The following is a 23,915-nucleotide window of genomic DNA, read 5'->3' on the forward strand; positions in this document are numbered from 1 at the left end:
AAATCCATTTGCATTTCTAGGTATTTCTCACATACATTCTTCAAAGCAAACACCTGATCCACACATCCTCAACCACTTCTGAAACCACACTGCTTTTCCCCAGTCTGATGCTCTGTACATGCTTTCACCCTCTCAATCAATACCCTCCCATATAATTTCCCTGGAATACTCAACAAACTTATACCTCTGTAATTTGAGCACTCACTTTTATCCCCTTTGCCCTTGTACAATGGCACTATGCAAGCATTCCGCCAGTCCTCAGGCACCTCACCATGAGTCATACATACATTAAGTAACCTTACCAACCAGTCAGCAATACAGTCACCCTTTTCTTTTCTTTTTTTTAATAAATTCCACTGCAATACCATCCAAACCTGCTGCCTTGCCGGCTTTCATCTTCCGCAAAGCTTTTACTACCTCTTATCTGTTTACCAAATCATTTTCCCTAACCCTCTCACTTTGCACACCACCTCGACCAAAACACCCTATACCTGCCACTCTATCATCAAACACATTCAACAAACCTTCAAAATACTCACTCCATCTCCTTCTCACATCACCACTACTTGTTATCACCTCCCCAGTAGCCCCCTTCACTGATGTTCCCATTTGTTCCCTTGTCTTACGCACTTTATTTACCTCCTTCCAAAACATCTTATGATTCTCCCTAAAATTTAATGATACTCGCCAACCTCAGCTCTCATTTGCCCTCTTTTTCACCTCTTGCACCTTTCTCTTGACCTCCTGTCTCTTTCTTTTATACATCTCCCAGTCATTTGCATTATTTCCCTGCAAAAATCGTCCAAATGCCTCTTTCTTCTCTTTCACCAATAATCTTACTTCATCCCACCACTCACAACCCTTTCTAATCTGCCCACCTCCCACGTTTCTCTCACACACACACACACACACACACACACACACACACACACATATATATATATATATATATATATATATATATATATATATATATATATATATATATATATGTGTGTGTGTGTGTGTGACTGTATTGTTGACTGGTTGGTATATATATATATATATATATATATATATATATATATATATATATATATATATATATATATATATATATATTTTTTTTTTTGTCGCTGTCTCCCGCGTTTGCGAGGTAGCGCAAGGAAACAGACGAAAGAAATGGCCCAACCCACCCCCATACACATGTATATACATACGTCCACACACGCAAATATACATACCTACACAGCTTTCCATGGTTTACCCCAGACGCTTCACATGCCTTGATTCAATCCACTGACAGCACGTCAACCCCGGTATACCACATCGCTCCAATTCACTCTATTCCTTGCCCTCCTTTCACCCTCCTGCATGTTCAGGCCCCGATCACACAAAATCTTTTTCACTCCATCTTTCCACCTCCAATTTGGTCTCCCTCTTCTCCTCGTTCCCTCCACCTCCGACACATATATTCTCTTGGTCAATCTTTCCTCACTCATTCTCTCCATGTGCCCGAACCATTTCAAAACACCCTCTTCTGCTCTCTCAACCCCGCTCTTTTTATTTCCTCACATCTCTCTTACCCTTACGTTACTTACTCGATCAAACCACCTCACACCACACATTGTCCTCAAACATCTCATTTCCAGCACATACATCCTCCTGCGCACAACTCTATCCATAGCCCACGCCTCGCAACCACACAACATTGTTGGAACCACTATTCCTTCAAACATACCCATTTTTGCTTTCCGAGATAATGTTCTCGACTTCCACACATTCTTCAAGGCTCCCAGAATTTTCGCCCCCTCCCCCACCCTAAGATCCACTTCCGCTTCCATGGTTCCATCCGCTGCCAGATCCACTCCCAGATATCTAAAACACTTCACTTCCTCCAGTTTTTCTCCATTCAAACTCACCTCCCAATTGACTTGACCCTCAACCCTACTGTACCTAATAACCTTGCTCTTATTCACATTTACTCTTAACTTTCTTCTTTCACACACTTTAACAAACTCAGTCACCAGCTTCTGCAGTTTCTCACATGAATCAGCCACCAGCGCTGTATCATCAGCGAACAACAACTGACTCACTTCCCAAGCTCTCTCATCCCCAACAGACTTCATACTTGCCCCTCTTTCCAAAACTCTTGCATTTACCTCCCTAACAACCCCATCCATAAACAAATTAAACAACCATGTGGACATCACACACCCCTGCCGCAAACCTACATTCACTGAGAACCAATCACTTTCCTCTCTTCCTACACGTACACATGCCTTACATCCTCGATAAAAACTTTTCACTGCTTCTAACAACTTTCCTCCCACACCATATATTCTTAATACCTTCCACAGAGCATCTCTATCAACTCTATCATATGCCTTCTCCAGATCCATAAATGCTACATACAAATCCATTTGCTTTTCTAAGTATTTCTCACATACATTCTTCAAAGCAAACACCTGATCCACACATCCTCTACCACTTCTGAAACCACACTGCTCTTCCCCAATATATATATATATATATATATATATATATATATATATATATATATATATATATATATATATATATATATAAAGTGGCCAGTGCTTTAACATTCACGAGGATGAATGGTGTGCACGGGATGGAGTGAATTGAGCGATGTGGTATACAAGGGGTAACGTGCTGTCCGTTGATTAAACCAAGGCATGTAAATCTATAGTGCAAAATTAATATATATCCAGTTGTACATTCATAAATATTTCATATTTCACCGCGTAAAGCACTTAAGGTACATACCATCACTTATTTCTAGTGGCGTCCTCATAATACATTGTAAATGACAGACGGCACACGAGAAACGATAATGTATATACAATAACATAAAATACAGTTCATCTGCATACGAAATGACTGACAAGTAATATTAAAGAAATGAGCACGGGAGAAGAATTAAAAATTTGAAACTCACGGAACCGATCCAACACATAAGAAAATAATCTAGAATTACCACTCTAATACCAGGTGATAACCCTGATATATATAGGTCACTCTTCATAGAGAAAATAAAAACCAAACATAAAGTTACTCCAAACACAAACGCAATCCATTCGGCCGCAGACAATTTCATAAACAGAATAAGTAGTTATTCCTTGACCAGACAGACCTTTAATAGAGAAGCTGCACTTGGGATTGGACGACACACAGTCTTTTTTCCAAATTTCATATTCGGAACGTTGAATCTATCAGGTAATTGGATGTCTGCATGTGTATTAAAGCAATCAATCGTCTTACAAGTTTGATCTTCAAGAAGGTATCGAGTTGCTGACTATCCAGTTTGTTCGTTAGTTCATTTTGTAATTATTCCCCGTAAGTTCGTCGGGGATGATTCTCACCCCCGTGCATTGGTGACATATCCTTAGAGAATTTACTTCCTCGTAGTGGGCCACAGATGTCTTGAAATGGCATTTTGTGGTTCACATAAACGCATCGATATTTCAAGTGCTTCAAGGATGCACAGGAGAATCTCAAGTGACTTTGGATGGATTACTCTTACTGTTGTGCATCAATGTTATGCTCGTGTGTATATATATATATGTGTGTGTATATATATATGTGTGTGTGTGTGTGTTATTTACTTCAGTTAAAGTTATTCCGTTGGGAATTGTAATAGTTTTCAGACAGAGTATTCTACGAATGAACGAGATTGTCTGTACTGTAAAGGGGATGATGACTGAAAGTATGAATCACTTAGAATTTCTATTTAATTATGGAAAAAGAATAGGTGGGTAAGGCTTTTTAGAGATTTACCAGGCCAATGGCACAGGTCCTTGTCCTTGACAGACCACTCTTGGGTGTGCCACTTCTGGCACTGGTCGGGCATATGTCACTGGCACAGGTCTGGGGTGTCTCTCTGGACAGTATGGGCACATGTAGGACACATTTATGTAGATGTGTTTGTTGTGTATGTGCTCATGATATCTAGTACAGTAGCTATATTGAATGCTATACTGTGCTCTTATGTATTAGGTGTTTGAATGATCTTTGGTATATAATGATATATGTCTTACATGTGTTGTTAGAACAAATGAAAGCAACTGCTGCATTTCTAATGAATGAAAATAAGCAAGATCATAATCAGATCTTGTGTAAGTGGCATTTTATTTCATTAAGTGAAAAAGTTGAAGAAAAGTCTTTTAAGGATTACAAAACTTACCGTTTTAGATGGAGCAGATCGTAATTAGTGAAGACTGATAAAAAGAACCACTTCTTAGCAGTATAGGAAAAGAAGCAGACACCACAGTTGCCCACCCATGAGTTACTAATGGTTCCACATTCATTGTGTGATACAGTGATTTCTCGAGTCTTGTGTGGTCTGGCTAATGGTACAGGTGTGCAAGCAGCTGGATTTTGTAAATGGCAACAGAAATACTGATTTTAGAAGAGAGGTAAGAGACTAAGTTTAGGATCAACAAAAAATTCTGTAAAAGAATGTTACATTGAAAATGTAGGTTGGTAAGACTTGAGTTTACAATGTAGTTCCTGACCTAGGTTTGATATGTTGGGCATTACGAGACCATGTGACATCCTGTTGTGTGTCACCTTAGTGCCTTATTTCTTTATTTCAGTAACATACAACATTCTCCCTGCACATATCAATGTAGTTTTACACCAATTCACAATAGTTTTAATGTTGCAGGACTATTTTTTTTGTACACTTACACCTGCAAAGACAATCTTAGTAAAAATTTCAGGTGAAACAAGACCTAGCTTGGTCACTGCATAATAGTATGAGATGAGCATGTGCTTGATTGGCACATAAACAGTCTTAGTGCCTTTACTCTCACACAAATACTGTGTTTTCTGTGGTACAAAGACCTGTTTTTGTATTATATCATGGCACATAAGAGTGTTGTCAGGTTTGCACATGCCAAGCAGCTCAGGAGATACAAGAGCATTGTTGAAAAGCTGAAGGTGGTTAAGCATCTTATACATGGGGAGAGTAGCTGCCTGCACTTCATTTAAGCACTTTTCTGACCAGATGATTCAATTGACTTAAGGAATACCCCAGAAGTTGTTTCCGTATGACTCAAAGTAGTCTTTTACTCCCAGAACACTTCAAGCCTTTGGGATGGAGGGATTGCTACTAATCACAGCTTTATCAATGGACCACTGTAAGGTTACAGAGTATATATATACATATATATTGACTTTTGAGTTCCTTGTGTCCCTGGGGTAAAATTCAGGATTTTATGGAATCTGACTTCAGACCACCCTTTTCCCCAATTAGTCCATCAGAACTTTTACTGCACTGATTTGAGAGTTTCTGACTAGATATCTTCTGCTATTGCAAAAAGCCTTTCTCAGTGGTCTATTGCTCTTTGAATTCTTCTTTATTTGATATGGTGTTTACAAATTAGATATGATGGTCACTCATTGTATGTTAATTGTGTAGAGTGCTGGAAGTATAGGAATTATAGTTCTCTTGGTAATAAAGGCTAGCACTGATCAGAAGCATGATTGCTTAGCCACTATAGGTATTCAGCAAACTGGTAAGTTTTAGTGAATTGCAATGGCTGTGGTGAAAAAAAAAGTCTTAAAGATCAGGACCTTGCCTTGCTTTATGCAATAGATATGAAAGACCTACTAGATATGTTCCCATTTACAAGTAACATATGTTCATCATGTTTAGTAATTTACAATTAGAAAATTCATGTTGACAATTAAACGTGGTTTAGCTTTAGACAAAATTTAAATTGGGAATTAAATGTAGTTTAGCTGTAGCAACTTTACCTCTGGTTTTACAAACTATAATCAGCATTTCTTTACTTTGTTTTTACATTTCAGGATGCATCACTTTGTATCAAAAATATTAATAGTGATCTTGCCATTGATAGCGGAGGCCCAGAGATCTCAAGATAAAAATGAGCTATTAAATTGGTGTCTGGATGCAAAGCATCACAAGACTGCACCAGGACCAGAGAGCTCACTGTTTGAACAGGTGAGTTATAGGAAACTGCTTCTTTATCTCGTTAATATAATGTCTGTCCGTAAAGAAGATGAACATATCCCATATGTCGTTTTATGGAATGTGTGAATCAGTACAATGTATGTATTGATGGTAGTATCAGTGTTACTGCAATTTTTCAAATGTACATTTTCTTTCTCATAGATTTAAAGGCAATAAAAAAGCTAGATAAATCTAAAATAGTCATAGATAGCCTTATAGTAATGCTTGGAAAAAATTATTTTGAATTATCAAATGTAAACTAAGAGCAGTAGTTCACTGTAAGGTATGGCTTGATTTCTTAGCCCCAATACCATAATCTCCTTACTAGTGTTATGCTATCTATCTATCTATATCTCTAATGTTCATTCCCTCCAAAAACTTCCATCAAGGGGATGACTATGGCAAGAGTATTTACTTATCCCAGTCCTTACATATCTCACTTGCATCAACATTCCACACATTCTTCTACCATTTCTCTCCCTCCACTACTCTTCCACTCTGTTTCCCCATGTCATGGGTGGTCTTTCTCTCACAACAGCTCCTTTAATTGTACTACCTCACACTTTCCTTGTAAACTCCTTGGCTTGTATTCTTTCCACATGCCCAGACCACCACAAAGTATTATGTTTCACCCACTCTGCCATTCCACAGTTTATTCCCTTTGCATTCCAAGTCTCTCAAACAACCCCCACATTTCTTTCTTCATTCCATCCAGTCATAATACCACGTGGTCCTTCCAAACAGCTCACTTCCACAGTTGGGGCTCTTGACTCTGTGACTCATTCATAGCCATTTTTCTGCATAGGTCAGGGTTGGGAGGAGAATTCTGTCCCTTAGTCCTTTTTTTTTAGTCCTTTTTTCACATTCATTTACACCCTCTTCTGCTGTCTCCCTTATCTCTCCTTCTGTACCACCAAACTTACCTAAGATAGCTCCAAAATATTTGAATTTGTCACTTTTTTAAGCCATTCTCTTTCTGTATCTATAACACTTTCTTCTCTCTCTCTAAGTCTTTGCAAAATATATACTTTTATTTTTACCTTTCAAACACCATTACTTTTACCCACATTTATCCTCAATTGCCTATACTCATACATATCATAAAAGATACGTATAACCCTCTGCAACCTCTCTTCACTCTCAGCAAGCAATACATTATCATCCACAAGCGGGCTTGCCACTAGCCACCATACCTCACCACCACACTCCATCTCTGTACCCACTTTCCCTAGTTTTGCTTTCATCTATCTCATCACTCCATCCATGTGTATGTTAAAAAGTCACTGTAACATCACACAGCCCTGCCTCACTCCCACATGTATACCAAAACGTTCACTCTGCTCTCCATCCACTCTAATACATGCATTTGCTCCTTTACAGAAGGCTTTCACACCATCCATCAGTTGTCCCCCTACCCCATATACCCTTGACACATCCCAGAAACTCTCCTCACACTGCATGTTGTCCTTAAACATTATATTTCTAACACATCCACCTTCTTCTGTATTTGTTATTTAGGGCCCATGATTTGCATCCTTTCAACATTGTTAGAGATACTATACCATCAAACATACCTATTCTTTGCCCTCACATGACCTGCTTTCTTGGTTCCATTTGCTGCTATGTCCTCTTCCAGGTGACGAAAACCCCACTTCCCCAGATTATCTCTATTCAAAATCACACTCCATATAACCTATCTCTTTCCACTGTTAAATCTAACTGCCTTACTTTTGATAACATTTACTCTCAACTTTTTCCTTTCACACAAACTGCCAAACTTAGAAACCATATTCTAGTTTCTCACTCAAATCTGCTGCCAACACAGCATCATCAGAAAACAACTAACTCTCCTCTGAGCCCCCAACCCCACCCCAACAAACTGCATTCCTGTCCCTTTATCCAAATACTTTTAAAATACTCACTCCATCTGTTCACCTCTTCCTTACCTATTACCACTTTCCCACCCACTCATGTCACTGTTTCTCCCATCTGTTCTCCTGTTCTCTTCTTACAAATAACCTCATTCCAAAACATTTCCTTGTTCTGCCTGAAGTATGCCAGTACTCTCTCACTCCACCTCTCATTAGCCTTCTTCTTCAGTCCCTGCACCTTCCTCTCGACTTGTAGATCTTCCAGTTATTAACACTCCTTCCCTGCAAGTAATGTACATACAACTCTCCTTTCACTTACAACTTTGTTTCATCATCCCACAACTCACTACCCTTTGAGGTATCCCACAGAATTTTATTTTCCCAAGGATATGAAGGGTTTTGAATTCCATGATGGTCGTATGCAACATACCAATATCCAAGAGGATATATGTGTCGGAGGTGGAGGGAACGAGGAGAAGTGGGAGACCAAATTGGAGGTGGAAAGATGGAGTGAAAAAGATTTTGTGTGATCGGGGCCTGAACATGCAGGAGGGTGAAAGGAGGGCAAGGAATAGAGTGAATTGGATCGATGTGGTATACCGGGGTTGACGTGCTGTCAGTGGATTGAATCAGGGCATGTGAAGTGTCTGGGGTAAACCATGGAAAGCTGTGTAGGTATGTATATTTGCATGTGTGGACGTATGTATATACATGTGTATGGGGATGGGTTGGGCCATTTCTTTTGTCTGTTTCCTTGCGCTACCTCGCAAACACAGGAGACAGCGGAAAAAAAACAACATATATATATATATATATATATATATATATATATATTTTTTTTTTTTTTTTTTTATACTTTGTCGCTGTCTCCCGCGTTTGCGAGGTAGCGCAAGGAAACAGACGAAAGAAATGGCCCAACCCACCCCCATACACATGTATATACATACGTCCACACACGCAAATATACATACCTACACAGCTTTCCATGGTTTACCCCAGACGCTTCACATGCCTTGATTCAATCCACTGACAGCACGTCAACCCCTGTATACCACATCGCTCCAATTCACTCTATTCCTTGCCCTCCTTTCACCCTCCTGCATGTTCAGGCCCCGATCACACAAAATCTTTTTCACTCCATCTTTCCACCTCCAATTTGGTCTCCCTCTTCTCCTCGTTCCCTCCACCTCCGACACATATATCCTCTTGGTCAATCTTTCCTCACTCATTCTCTCCATGTGCCCAAACCATTTCAAAACACCCTCTTCTGCTCTCTCAACCACGCTCTTTTTATTTCCACACATCTCTCTTACCCTTACGTTACTTACTCGATCAAACCACCTCACACCACACATTTTCCTCAAACATCTCATTTCCAGCACATCCATCCTCCTGCGCACATCTCTATCCATAGCCCACGCCTCGCAACCATACAACATTGTTGGAACCACTATTCCTTCAAACATACCCATTTTTGCTTTCCGAGATAATGTTCTCGACTTCCACACATTTTTCAAGGTTCCCAAAATTTTCGCCCCCTCCCCCACCCTATGATCCACTTCCGCTTCCATGGTTCCATCCGCTGACAGATCCACTCCCAGATATCTAAAACACTTCACTTCCTCCAGTTTTTCTCCATTCAAACTCACCTCCCAATTGACTTGACCCTCACCCCTACTGTACCTAATAACCTTGCTCTTATTCACATTTACTCTTAACTTTCTTCTTCCACACACTTTACCAAACTCAGTCACCAGCTTCTGCAGTTTCTCACATGAATCAGCCACCAGCGCTGTATCATCAGCGAACAACAACTGACTCACTTCCCAAGCTCTCTCATCCCCAACAGACTTCATACTTGCCCCTCTTTCCAAAACTCTTGCATTTACCTCCCTAACAACCCCATCCATAAACAAATTAAACAACCATGGAGACATCACACACCCCTGCCGCAAACCTACATTCACTGAGAACCAATCACTTTCCTCTCTTCCTACACGTACACATGCCTTACATCCTCGATAAAAACTTTTCACTGCTTCTAACAACTTTCCTCCCACACCATATATTCTTAATACCTTCCACAGAGCATCTCTATCAACTCTTATCATATGCCTTCTCCAGATCCATAAATGCTACATACAAATCCATTTGCTTTTCTAAGTATTTCTCACATACATTCTTCAAAGCAAACACCTGATCCACACATCCTCTACCACTTCTGAAACCGCACTGCTCTTCCCCAATCTGATGCTCTGTACATGCCTTCACCCTCTCAATCAATACCCTCCCATATAATTTACCAGGAATACTCAACAAACTTATACCTCTGTAATTTGAGCACTCACTCTTATTCCCTTTGCCTTTGTACAATGGCACTATGCACGCATTCCGCCAATCCTCAGGCACCTCACCATGAGTCATACATACATTAAATAACCTTACCAACCAGTCAACAATACAGTCACCCCCTTTTTTAATAAATTCCACTGCAATACCATCCACACCTGCTGCCTTGCCGGCTTTCATATATATATATATATATATATATATATATATATATATATATTTCTTTCTTTCTTTCATACTATTCGCCATTTCCCGCATCAGCGAGGTAGCGTTGAGAACAGAGGACTGGGCCCTTGAGGGAATATCCTCACCTGGGCCCCTTCTCTGTTCCCTCTTTTGGAGAAAAAAAAAAAAAAAAGAGAGGGGAGGATTTCCAGCCCCCCGCTCCCTCCCCTTTTAGTCGCCTTCTACGACACGCAGGGAATACGTGGGAAGTATTCTTTCTCCCCTATCCCAGGGATAATATATATATATATATATATATATATTGACCAAGAGGATATATGTGTCGGAGGTGGAGGGAATGACGAGAAGTGGGAGACCAAATTGGAGGTGGAAAGATGGAGTGAAAAAGATTTTGAGTGATCGGGGCCTGAACATGCAGGAGGGTGAAAGGCAGGCAAGGAATAGAGTGAATTGGATCGACGTGGTATACCGGGGTAGACGTGCTGTCAGTGGATTGAATCAGGGCATGTGAAGCATCTGGGGTAAGCCATGGAAAGTTGTGTGGGGCCTGGATGTGGAAAGGGAGCTGTGGTTTCGGGCATTATTACATGACAGCTAGTGTGAACGAATGGGGCCTTTGTTGTCTTTTCCTAGCGCTACCTCGCACACATGAGGGGGGAGGGGGATGTTATTCCATGTGTGGCGAGGTGGCGATGGGAATGAATATAGGCAATGTGAATTGTGTGCATGTGTATATATGTATGTGCCTGTGTGTGTATATATATGTGTACATTGAGATGTATGGGTATGTATATTTGCGTGTTTGGATGTGTATGTATATACGTGTGTATGGGGGTGGGTTGGGCCATTTCTTTCGTCTGTTTCCTTGCGCTACCTCGCAAACGCGGGAGACAGCAACAAAGCAAATATATGAATAAATAAATAAATAAGTAATGTAAGAGTAAGAGAGATGTGTGGAAATAAAAAGAGCATGGTTGAGAGAGCAGAAGAGGGTGTTTTGAAATGGTTTGTGCACATGGAGAGAATGAGTGAGGAAAGATTGACCAAGAGGATATATGTGTCAGAGGTGGAGGGAGCAAGGAGAAGAGGGAGACCAAATTGGAGGTGGAAAGATGGAGTGAAAAAGATTTTGTGTGATCGGGGCCTGAACATGCAGGAGGGTGAAAGGAGGGCAAGGAATAGAGTGAATTGGAGTGATGTGGTATACCGGGGTTGACGTGCTGTCAGTGGATTGAATCAAGGCATGTGAAGCGTCTGGGGTAAACCATGGAAAGCTGTGTAGGTATGTATATTTGCGTGTGTGGACGTATGTATATACATGTGTATGGGGGGGGTTGGGCCATTTCTTTCATCTGTTTCCTTGCGCTACCTCGCAAACGCGGGAGACAGCGACAAAGTATATATAAAAAAAAAATATATATATATATATATATATATATATATATATATATATATATATATATATATATATATATAGATATATGTTTAGGGTTGTTATTCCATGTGTGGCGGGGTGGCGATGGGAATAAATAAAGGCAGACAGTATGAATTATGTACATGTGTATATATGTATATGTCTGTGTGTGTATATATATGTGTACATTGAGATGTATAGGTATGTATATTTACATGTGTGGACGTATATGTATATACATGTGTATGGTGGTGGGTTGGGCCATTTCTTTCGTCTGTTTCCTTGCGCTACCTCACAAACGCGGGAGACAGCGATAAAGCAAAATAATAATAAAAAAAATATATGTTATGTGTATCATTCTAAATATCTCTCAGTCCATGGACTTGACTGCATTGTTGATAATTACCACTACTGTATATGAATGTCTCAACTCATTCCTCCTCGCATGTTATTCATGTAACAAGGTGAACATGATGTCATCTAGGTTCCGCTCAGAGAGCAACTCTGTAACTTGTTACCCAAAAGGAAACTATTTGTTGTGCATGTGTGTCTTTGTTCTGCTCTTATCTGACTAATATTATGTAAGACCCAACATCATGTGACCTGGATACCAGATTTTTTGATAGTTTGACTGCTTTGATCATTCATGTTGCAGTTCTCACTTGTGTGTTAGAAACTTTATTAATTCAGTAAGATCCAGGTCATATCAGTGAGAATATTCATGATATACCGTTAGAGTTGCTTTTTACTGTTTACTGCATATATTCTTTTTTGCACGCAAAATATTTTGTAAGGTATAATTTCTTTGTTAATTTTTGTCGTACACAGTGTACTCCATGGAAGAATCGATCATGTTGTACAGAGGAAACAACAAAGAAGTTACATGAAAGCAATCCCTATAATTTCAATTATGACCACTGTCCAGGAAAGAAAATGTCTGAAGACTGCCACAGACATTTCCTGCAAGATCACTGTTTTTATGAGTGCTCGCCCAATGTGGGCCCCTGGGTTGTATCAGTAAGTTGCTTTCTCATTCTTCATATTTTTTTCCTGTTCTGCAGTCTGCTAGAAGAGTGAGTAAAAAAGTTAATTCAAGTGAGATGATTCAATGGAAAAGACAGGTTAGGAAAAAACTGACAGCCAAGTTGTTCTTCATAGATAAAACTGGCATGAAAAGGATGTAGGTAATTGAAATACATACATTTTGAGTTGGCCTTCATGTGCAAACTAAGGTTGAGCCATCTAAAACTTTGGATTAAAAGATACATTTATTCTTAGTTCTTTACCATTATGACAACTGTTGGGAGTGTAAGGATTAATGTAAAGATGGATTTTTCGAGAAACTGTTTTAAAGCTACCCACAGTGTCAAATTATGTCACAAATGAAATAAATGTGAGGTAAAGGTAGGTATTGTGAAAGGTGTTGATAAAGTAAGATACAGATGTTATGAAGACATCTTTAATGAATGTATGTGGAAAGAACAATTTTAAAACAAACTATAAGGAGGAGTTTTGATGGAAGAATTTGCATATGTTTAGAGATTATGCTGGTGAAGGCATCTGCATTAGCTGCTACACTGTCTCAAGAAATAAGTTATGTGGGATTTTGGTTTAATTATTGTTTATTCTGTATACAGGTAGGAAAGAGTGTGATTTATGAAATGATGAGTCTGTTTAATATCTTTAATATTTGATGTCAACCCTGAAGTACTGTTTTTACTTGTACAGGAGACCCGCTCATGGAGGAAGGAACGGTACTGGAAGGTTCCACTTTGTGCCAGTGATTGTCAAATCTGGTTCAATAGCTGTGCAAATGACTATACGTGTACAGACAATTGGTCAAGAAATTTTGATTGGATAAATAGTACTGATAAATGTTCTTCAGGTTCCAAGTGCCGTACCAATGTCTGCCCGAAGGGAGCCACCTGTCAAACAATCAGAGAAATATATGGAAATGCCCAGACCTTCTGTGATACAGTAATTTGATTTTTTTGTAAAAGGAAGATTATGATATGAGATGTATTGCATATTTTTCTTTCTTTCTTTTCTTTTCTTTTAAACTATTCGCCATTTCCCGTGTTAGCGAGGTAGCGTTAAGAACAGAGGACTGGGCCTTTTTTGGAATATCCTCACCTGGCCCCCTCTGTTCCTTCTTTTGGAAAATTAAAAAAAAAAACGAGAGGGGAGGATTTCCAGCCCCCCGCTCCCTCCCCTTTTAGTCGCCTTCTATGACACGCAGGGAATACGTGGGAAGTATTCTTAATCCCCTATCCCCAGGGATAATATTTTTTTTATCTTTGTAATTAGATTTTGTTAAAGAATAGGATTTATGCCTCTCTCTCTCTCTCTCTCTCTCTCTCTCTCTCTCTCTCTCTCTCTCTCTCTCTCACGCTATTTTCGTTCTTGTTAACCGTTTCTCACATAAGGATGGTAGCATCAGGAATGGACAACTAAGCCGTAGAGGAAAATCCCCAGTTGGCTCCTTCCACTGCTTTTAGAAAGAAATATACTGGAGGGGAGGATTTCCTACTCCACTTAGTTGCTTTCTGTGACATGCTAGGTATTTATGGGTAATATTCTTTATGGGTAATATTCTTTCTTCCCTATTCCCAGGAATATTTCTGATCGCCATTTCAAGCTAGCAATGTAGCACTAGGAACAGACGAAGAAAGCCTGCAAACACTCACATCCTTTCTCTAGCTGTTGTGTATAGTGTACCATAGCTCCCCATCCAAAACCAGGTTGCAGAGACCTTTCCATTGTTTATCCCTGTTGCTTCACATGCCCTGATTCAGTCCATTGACAGCATGTTGACCCTAGTGTATCACATCATTCCAATATATCCCTTATGTCCAGGCCCCAATCACTCAAAATCATTTTCACACTGTCCTTCCATCTCCAATTTGGACTCCCCAGTTTCAAGGTAATATTGGGATTTTTTTTTACATGCAGCTATTCAGAATTAAGAAGGTATATATTATAAAACTACTTATTGTTTATGTGTGAATCTCTCCTGAGTAGGATGGTCTGCTACTGCACATTTTCATTTGTAATTGTTAGCACTTATATTATTCAGTTTTAAATTGGAATCTTTTTCAGCACATGATAACATTGGCAATAGTCTGACAAAATTTCACACTTCCACATAACTCACTTTGCTCCTGTAGCAACATATACTTTCACAAACATCCTCACCCATCAAACTTACAAATATAGTTCCCATTCTTAAAACCCTCCAAATCCCTCAGCACCCATTCTCATACCACCAGTATCACTGCAATGATGTTTCAAAATTCTTCAGAAACTTACCCACCATACAGTCAAGGAAAGCATCTCATTTTTGTCTACACAGCACTTCTTTAGACCTAATCACTTCATACACACCTCACCCAACACATTGTGGATGGGTTTAACAAGCCACATCTACTCTACCCCACAGAAATAGTGGCATTAGACATCAGTGAAGCATTTGATGCTATTCCCAACCTATCCTCAAACAATAGGTACTTGACACCACTCTCAAGAATGACAAAAGTGGCTAGCTGACCTTATAGCTCACTGCTAAGCCAGAGATTTTCATAAAGGCTTCACCTCCAGAATTCTGAGATTTTGGGGTGGAGTTCCCAAAACAGCAATTATTTCTCTCACCTATCTCTTTCTGTGATGTTTGTTGTTGCTACTGCTGTGGTAGGGTGTTATGATTATGAGGTCATCTAGACATAAAAGGACCTTCATACTATGATTTGCCAGAAGTAATGGAAGGTCATGTGAGAAGAGATTGAAAAGATTTGGTGGAAAACTGCTCCTTGGGAACCTCATTGTAGAATTAAAGGGTTTTAGAGATGAAGCCATTGTGAGTGACTCAGCGATGGCAGCCGGCTATGAGGTTGTCTAACCACTTTTAGTCACTGAATGTGGAGGGTGATGTCAACTATTTCTGTAAGGGTGTGTCTAGGGACAGTGTTAAATGCTTTGTTGATGTCTAATGTCACTAACAGTGTGAAATTGGAGTTGTGGTTGGTTGAAGCCATCTAGGACACATTGTTTGAGGTCTGTGTAGAATGTGGTGATGGAGTAATTGGGTCTAAAGACAAGCTGTATGAGTGAGTGTGGAAAATTTTGCTTGATTCTGTTGTAGATCAGTTTGTTAAAGAGTTAAAGAGTTTGGATACTGAAAACAGAAGTGATGCAGGGTTGTAGAAGAAAGGGCAGTAGGACAGAAGTGATGCAGGGTTGTAGAAGAAAGGGCAGTAGGATAGTTAGGAGGGTTTTAGGATTGGTATTATGTTGGTAAGATTCTAGATGGTAGGGATTTGGTTGTATATCTAGGATTGGGTACAAAACGCTGAAATACAAGTAACTGTCCTATAGTAAATAGCTGACTTACCACGCACACACACACACACACATGCACTATAAAGGAACTAATATGTATTCCTACTTTTTCTCAGGTTTGGGACAATTCTTGGAAATATACGAATAATTCAAGACCCTGTATGCGGCTGTGGTTTGACGGGACAGGTGGAAACCCAAATGATGCTGTTGCTCAATATTATGCACATATAATTTCTGGAGCAGCTACTTGTACTTACAGTGTATTATGGTACACTTTTCAGCTTATGGCAATATGGCACTTTAATTATATCATGTGAATGTAGGTTTGCGGCAGGGGTGTGTGATGTCTCCATGGTTGTTTAATTTGTTTATGGATGGGGTTGTTGGGGAGGTAAATGCAAGAGTCCTGGAAAGAGGGGCGAGGATGAAGTCTGTTGGGGATGAGAGAGCTTGGGAGGTGAGTCAGTTGTTGTTCGCTGATGATACAGCGCTGGTGGCTGATTCATGTGAGAAGCTGCAGAAGCTGGTGACTGAGTTTGGTGGAGTGTGTGGAAGAAGAGAGTTGGGAGTAAATGTAAATAAGAGCAAGGTTATTAGGTACAGTAGGGTTGAGGGTCAAGTCAATTGGGAGGTGAGTTTGAATGGAGAAAAACTGGAGGAAGTGAAGTGTTTTAGATATCTGGGAGTGGATCTGTCAGCGGATGGAAGCGGAAGTGGATCATAGGGTGGGGGAGGGGGCGAAAATTTTGGGAGCCTTGAAAAATGTGTGGAAGTCGAGAACATTATCTCGGAAAGCAAAAATGGGTATGTTTGAAGGAATAGTGGTTCCAACAATGTTGTATGGTTGCGAGGCGTGGGCTATGGATAGAGTTGTGCGCAGGAGGATGGATGTGCTGGAAATGAGATGTTTGAGGACAATGTGTGGTGTGAGGTGGTTTGATCGAGTAAGTAACGTAAGGGTAAGAGAGATGTGTGGAAATAAAAAGAGCGTGGTTGAGAGAGCAGAAGAGGGTGTTTTGAAATGGGTTGGGCACATGGAGAGAATGAGTGAGGAAAGATTGACCAAGAGGATATATGTGTCGGAGGTGGAGGGAACGAGGAGAAGAGGGAGACCAAATTGGAGGTGGAAAGATGGAGTGAAAAAGATTTTGTGTGATCGGGGCCTGAACATGCAGGAGGGTGAAAGGAGGGCAAGGAATAGAGTGAATTGGAGCGATGTGGTATACAGGGGTTGACGTGCTGTCAGTGGATTGAATCAAGGCATGTGAAGCGTCTGGGGTAAACCATGGAAAGCTGTGTAGGTATGTATATTTGCGTGTGTGGACGTGTGTATGTACTTGTGTATGGGGGTTGGGCCATTTCTTTCGTCTGTTTCCTTGCGCTACCTCGCAAACGCGGGAGACAGCGACAAAGTATAAAAAAAAAAAAAAAAAAAAAAAAAAAAAAAAAAAAAAGATATTTGACATTTTCCTTATGAAGGTGTCAATGTAGTGTACTAAATGTTGAATGTTTGTCTTTTATATACCTAGAGGATGTATTTTCCTACCAGTGTTAATGCTGTTTACTATTCTAATTGATTTGTAATTAATGGTGCAAATACACAAGTCACACCTTATGAACTAGTTTTGATTTATCATAAATCAAAAGATATGCAATGGAAATTCTATTATTGGTGTTACGTATGAAATCAAATGAAAAAATTATTTTACAGTTCAGTCTAGCTATTAGATTAGAATATTTTTACAGTTTTAGTATTACTGATAGATAACTCAGGGATTGTAAGATATGTGTCCGGGATATAGCATTTAGCAGGACGTCAGTATGTGAGGAATGAATACTTACTTTTATTTTGGAATATGGAAAGATGGAGTGAAAATGATTTTGAGTGATCGGGGCCTGAACTTAAAGGAGGGTGAAAGGTGTGCAAGGAATAGAGTGAACTGGAACAATGTGGTATACTGAGGTCGACGTGCTGTCAATGGATTGAACCAGGGAAGGTGAAGCATCTGGGGTAAACCGTGGAAAGTTTTGTGGGGCCTGGATGTGGAAAGGGAGCTGTGGTTTTGGTGCATTATACATGACAGCTAGAGACTGAGCGTGAATGAATGTGGCCTTTGTTGTCTTTTCCTAGTGTTACCTCGCACACATGTGAGGGGAGGGGGTTGTCATTTCATGTGTGGCTGGGTGGCGACGGGAATAAATAAGGGCAGACTATGAATTTATGTACATGTGTATATATGTATGTGTCTGTGTGTGTATATAAATGTATACGTTGAGATGGTATGTATATGTGCGTGTGTGGATGTGTATGTATATACATGTGTATGTGGGTGAGTTGGGCCATTCTTTCGTCTGTTTCCTTGCACTACCTCACTAACGCAAGAGACAGTGACAAAATTTAATAAAATAATAAATATTTATTTGATTTTTTTGTAATGGATGGATCGATGTGGTATATGGGGTGATATGCTGCCAGTGGACTGAACAAGGGGATGAGGGGAAACCATGGAAAGGTCTGTGGGACGTGGGTGTGGACGGGGCTGTGGTTTTGATACACTATACATGACAGTATGGAGTGAATGTGAGCGGATGCTGGTTTTCTTCGTCTGTTTCTGGTGCTACCTCACTAATGGGAGAAATGGCAATCAAGCATGATATGTACATTTCATCAGAATATTCTTGGGAATAGGGTAGAAAGAATATCATCCATGAATATCCAGCTCATCACAGAAAGGACAATGGAAAATGTAAATCACTTTAATTCCTGAAGTTGGAGTGATACTGAATACAAAGGGAAATGAAGTGCCATGTGCCACCTGACTGCCAAAGATTTTGTTGGTAATATCTTAAATTCCCAGCTAATGTATAATTCCATATATTATCTATTAATGTCACAAGCAACCTATCAACAATGCTGGACAAAATATCGCACACCACAGTTGTAGGTGCATCGTCGGATGACAAATCTGTATTAGTACAGTAATTTTATTGAGATAACAATTTCTCTTTTATTAGCGTATTATTACAAGTATGATTATAATACTACTCTCCTGGGTATCAGGAGGGTTAGTGATGGCTGCACAGTGAGCCAGCACTTCAGTGCTTGTCTTTTCTTTCTGCCTCATCCACAGGTGGACTGCTAACATTCTGTCCACATACATACAATCTCTCCTTGCCACACATAACACTTGACAACACTTAACTTATTCTAGGTAATTTTAGACTTCCCTACAGTGAATGCTGTGCGCCAGCCCTGCCTTTCGGCAAAGTGGTAGGAGCAACATAGTAGTAGGTAGGACCATTAGTAGGTGGGACCATTAGGTAGGGGTAGTCTGGAACATTAGGTAATAGTCATCTGGAACAGAGTTTAATTATGTTAAAGAACAAGAAAACAAATGGGAACATCGATGAAGGGGGAAAATGAGGAAGTGGTAACAGGTAGTGATGAAATGAGGAGATGGCATAAGTATTTTGATGGACAGTTAAATGTCTAGGTACAGGGTGGAAGATGTAGTGCGTTTGGGCTTAGGAGTATTCGAAGTGAGAGTCATGGAAAGTGGTTTGGTGAAGAAAGAAAAGGTGATGAAAGCCTTGCATAAGATTAAACATGGCAAGATGGCTTAATAGAATGTGTGAGAATTACTTCGCTCTGTTCCCCTTCTCCAATCAACGGCAACCATTTACTAACACCATCACTGAAACTTTCACAAAGCTTTGTTCAAAATTTCCTTTACCTTACCAGAATTCAAAATTCCAGTTTTACGATATCAAAGTTGTTTACAGCTTTCGTCAGTATACCTTCCTTTGGCACTACGTTTGGAAGTTGGTATTTTCGCTAACAAAATATGGCGCAAGTTTTTGATTTAGATATCAATTCTCAATTTTTTATCTTTTAATTTACAAAGACTATAAGCCTTTTAAGTGCAGGGCAGCATCATTCACCCACTGACCAACAGTCCAAATTCGTAGCAGCGTTAACGTTTCAAAATAAAAAAAATTAAAGTGAAGCCCACACAAATAGGTATCTTAATAGCATTTCTAGCATATACATGAAACAGAATTGACATTGAAATCTTTATCCACAAACATGATAAAAGGAATGGGAATTGATTAACATGAGTACGAATGAAAACGATACAACACAACGCTTCGTGTTAACATGAAACTACGACTGAAAAGTGTGTAGCACAGTACATTATACTAATGCACACACAGGACTAAGAGGAAAGGAGACAAATAGGAAAAACAAGCTACAGCAGGAGTGGGATTCTATTGAATGGTACCGACAAAACTTTTATTTCATTTCCATAATGAGAGAATCTGTAGAGGTGATGGTGAAAAAAATTATAATTCTACGATAACAACACTCTATGATCATTTATGGATTCGAACCTGCTTTGTAATGTACACGGCCGCAATGTAGTGTACTAGATGGTCACTCAAATGCCAATTACTCATTTAATGAATCATACATTTATGATTCCAATTATTTATCCAATGAACCTAATGTTCCATGAGGCAGAATGGGGATGGTAGTGTAAACATTTAACTCAGGTATCAAAGAAATAAGAAGTTACTTCCGTACTGAACTTTCGCATGAATTCAAGATGTGCAGACAAAATGCGTCACCATGTTCGTCACTACGATTACCACTGCAGTCCTGCTCCAAGACCTCATATTCTACTTAAATCATAGTATTTCAACAGGAGAACAATTTCCCCTTTTGTCAGTCTCCAATTTCGTGAGTAAGAACTGTAATCTTAAACCACTGGTAGCCTGCATCACCCCAATAAACTTTTGTTTAGTAGTGATAGTTGTATATTGCGTGCGAGTCAATTCGGTGCCTCGCCGAGAACAAATCCATTGTCCTTGTCACATGATATATGCAAAATGCAATACAATAATTCTCTTGGGACTTTCACTACGCCTACCCGTCGCTTGTCACCTTCACACCTAAATTCGCGATGGAGTCAGTAAAAAAACGGAGAAAACGGAAAAAAAGATTCGTTAATATTCATGTTATGATATTCACTATTGGCAGTATATATATACATATATATATATATATATATATATATATATATATATATATATATATATATATATATATTATTTTGCCATTGATAAATCATTCAGGTCATAGTGTTTATAACTCTGAACCCAACATTATTCACTGAGAATAAATACTGCATAAACAATGATCTAGTACGCAGACATTTATGTGACTCGAATTAAGATATTTCTTTGAATAACTACATTACCACATATGACTGCCTACAAATACCTATACTTTCATCTATTGCCCTCGAAGGTAGGCCATATATACAGCAAGCGGTCTTATAATAACATCTTATACCCTGAGAATGTGTTATGCATTTTTCCACTAACGGCAGTTGATATACGTAAAGCCCAACCAACTGACCATGTTCTGGCAATTCAGCTTTGAATATCATAAAACGAAAAAATATACGTCATCTTAAGATAATTCAGTTCTGTTCTCACTTCAATGAAATCTATCATAACGATTTTGAACTGTAATTCGAGGATCCTTTTTCGTTATGTAAATAAGAGAAATTTACCTGTTCATACTGATTGCCGTTTCCCCCGTTTGCAAGATAGCGCAGGAACAGACGAAGAAAGGTCGCATTCTCTGACATCCATTTTCTATATAGCTGTCATCTGTAATGCACTGAAACCACATCTTCCTCTCCTCAACCAGGCCCCACAGACCTTTCTGCCGCTTTCTAAAAATAATTCTTTTAGATTTCAGTTTCTAAATGAAATTTATTTACAATATATATATATATATATATATATATATATATATATATATATATATATAAATATATATATATATATATATATATATATATATATATATATATTTTTTTTTTTTTTTTGTCGTTGTCTCCCGCGTTTGCGAGGTAGCGCAAGGAAACAGACGAAAGAAATGGCCCAACCCACCCCATACACATGTATATACATACGTCCACACACGCAAATATACATACCTACACAGCTTTCCACGGTTTACCCCAGACGCTTCACATGCCTTGATTCAATCCACTGACAGCACGTCAACCCCGGTATACCACATCGCTCCAATTCACTCTATTCCTTGCCCTCCTTTCACCCTCCTGCATGTTCAGGCCCCGATCACACAAAATCTTTTTTCACTCCATCTTTCCACCTCCAATTTGGTCTCCCTCTTCTCCTCGTTCCCTCCACCTCCGACACATATATTCTCTTGGTCAATCTTTCCTCACTCATTCTCTCCATGTGCCCGAACCATTTCAAAACACCCTCTTCTGCTCTCTCAACCACGCTCTTTTTATTTCCACACATCTCTCTTACCCTTACGTTACTTACTCGATCAAACCACCTCACACCACACATTGTCCTCAAACATCTCATTTCCAGCACATCCATCCTCCTGCGCACAACTCTATCCATAGCCCACGCCTCGCAACCATACAACATTGTTGGAACCACTATTCCTTCAAACATACCCATTTTTGCTTTCCGAGATAATGTTCTCGACTTCCACACATTCTTCAAGGCTCCCAGAATTTTCGCCCCCTCCCCCACCCTATGATCCACTTCCGCTTCCATGGTTCCATCCGCTGCCAGATCCACTCCCAGATATCTAAAACACTTCACTTCCTCCAGTTTTTCTCCATTCAAACTCACCTCCTAATTGACTTGACCCTCAACCCTACTGTACCTAATAACCTTGCTCTTATTCACATTTACTCTTAACTTTCTTCTTTCACACACTTTACCAAACTCAGTCACCAGCTTCTGCAGTTTCTCACATGAATCAGCCACCAGCGCTGTATCATCAGCGAACAACAACTGACTCACTTCCCAAGCTCTCTCATCCCCAACAGACTTCATACTTGCCCCTCTTTCCAAAACTCTTGCATTCACCTCCCTAACAACCCCATCCTATAACAAATTAAACATATATATATATATATATATATATATATATATATATATATATATATATATATATATATATTCCACGTGTGGCGAGGTGGCGATGGAAATGAATAAAGGCAGACAGTGTGAATTGTGTGCATGGGTATATATGTATGTGTCTGTGTGTGTATATATATGTGTACATTGAGATGTATACGTATGTATATTTGCGTGTGTGGACGTGTATGTATATACATGTGTACGGGGGTGGGTTGGGCCATTTCTTTCGTCTGTTTCCTTGCGCTACCTCGCAAACGGGGAGACAGCGACAAAGCAAAATAAAAAAAAAAAAAAAAAAATATATATATATATATATATATATATATATATATATATATATATATATATATATATATATATCGATTCATGTTTATCAGCGCTTCTGGAAAATCTGAATATCTCAAAAGAATCTAAACAGTGTTTTAACGCCGTAACTTAAAAAAAGAAATTGAAAATATTAGAGAGCTTCCTTTGAAAATGAAGTTGCCCGAAGTTTCTTATAATCTATCACATTTTTACAGACACGCAAATTAAGATAGCTGAGTTACTGAGAAAGGCTGAAGGCCTTGCTCAGCATGGATGAGAGAGGGGTGAGGGCTTGTGACCAGATGGGTGACGCTAATAGTAAACAGTTCTTTGAAAGATGCAGGGACAGAACAGCCAGAGACCATCACATGAAACCAAAGGAGAAACTCGTTGAAAAGGATGCACACTAGTCCTTGTGTAGCAGAAGCGCAGTACAAGATCATGAATGCAGACAGTATACAAAAGTTTAAACAGATGTAGTATGGTAGAG

General features: G+C 39.4%; 1 protein-coding gene across 2 annotated transcripts; it reads left to right on the forward strand.

Moving 5' to 3' along the window:
• Positions 1-3,060: 3,060 nt before the first annotated feature.
• LOC139764610 (folate receptor beta-like) lies at positions 3,061-17,750 on the forward strand. 2 transcript variants are annotated; one of them, XM_071691453.1, is made up of 7 exons: positions 3,374-3,501; positions 4,195-4,418; positions 5,818-5,971; positions 12,629-12,817; positions 13,529-13,777; positions 16,252-16,450; positions 17,589-17,750. In XM_071691453.1, coding segments are annotated over exons 2-7 (825 nt in total). In that variant the 5' UTR covers positions 3,374-3,501; positions 4,195-4,386; the 3' UTR covers positions 17,591-17,750. The 2 variants fall into 2 exon arrangements, with proteins under 2 accessions (XP_071547555.1, XP_071547554.1); XM_071691454.1 differs by lacking the exons at positions 3,374-3,501; positions 4,195-4,418 and adding an exon at positions 3,061-3,219.
• Positions 17,751-23,915: the final 6,165 nt, after the last annotated feature.

The sequence above is a fragment of the Panulirus ornatus genome, chromosome 50 (assembly GCF_036320965.1).
Source record: "Panulirus ornatus isolate Po-2019 chromosome 50, ASM3632096v1, whole genome shotgun sequence".
Lineage (NCBI taxonomy): Eukaryota > Metazoa > Arthropoda > Malacostraca > Decapoda > Palinuridae > Panulirus > Panulirus ornatus.

Coding starts and splice junctions, on each gene's coding strand:
- LOC139764610 (XM_071691453.1), top strand. CDS start 4,387: ATGGCAACAGAAATACTGATTTTAGAAGAGAG. Junction 4,419..5,817: donor ATACTGATTTTAGAAGAGAG/GTAAGAGACTAA, acceptor TTTACATTTCAG/GATGCATCACTTTGTATCAA. Junction 5,972..12,628: donor AGAGCTCACTGTTTGAACAG/GTGAGTTATAGG, acceptor TGTCGTACACAG/TGTACTCCATGGAAGAATCG.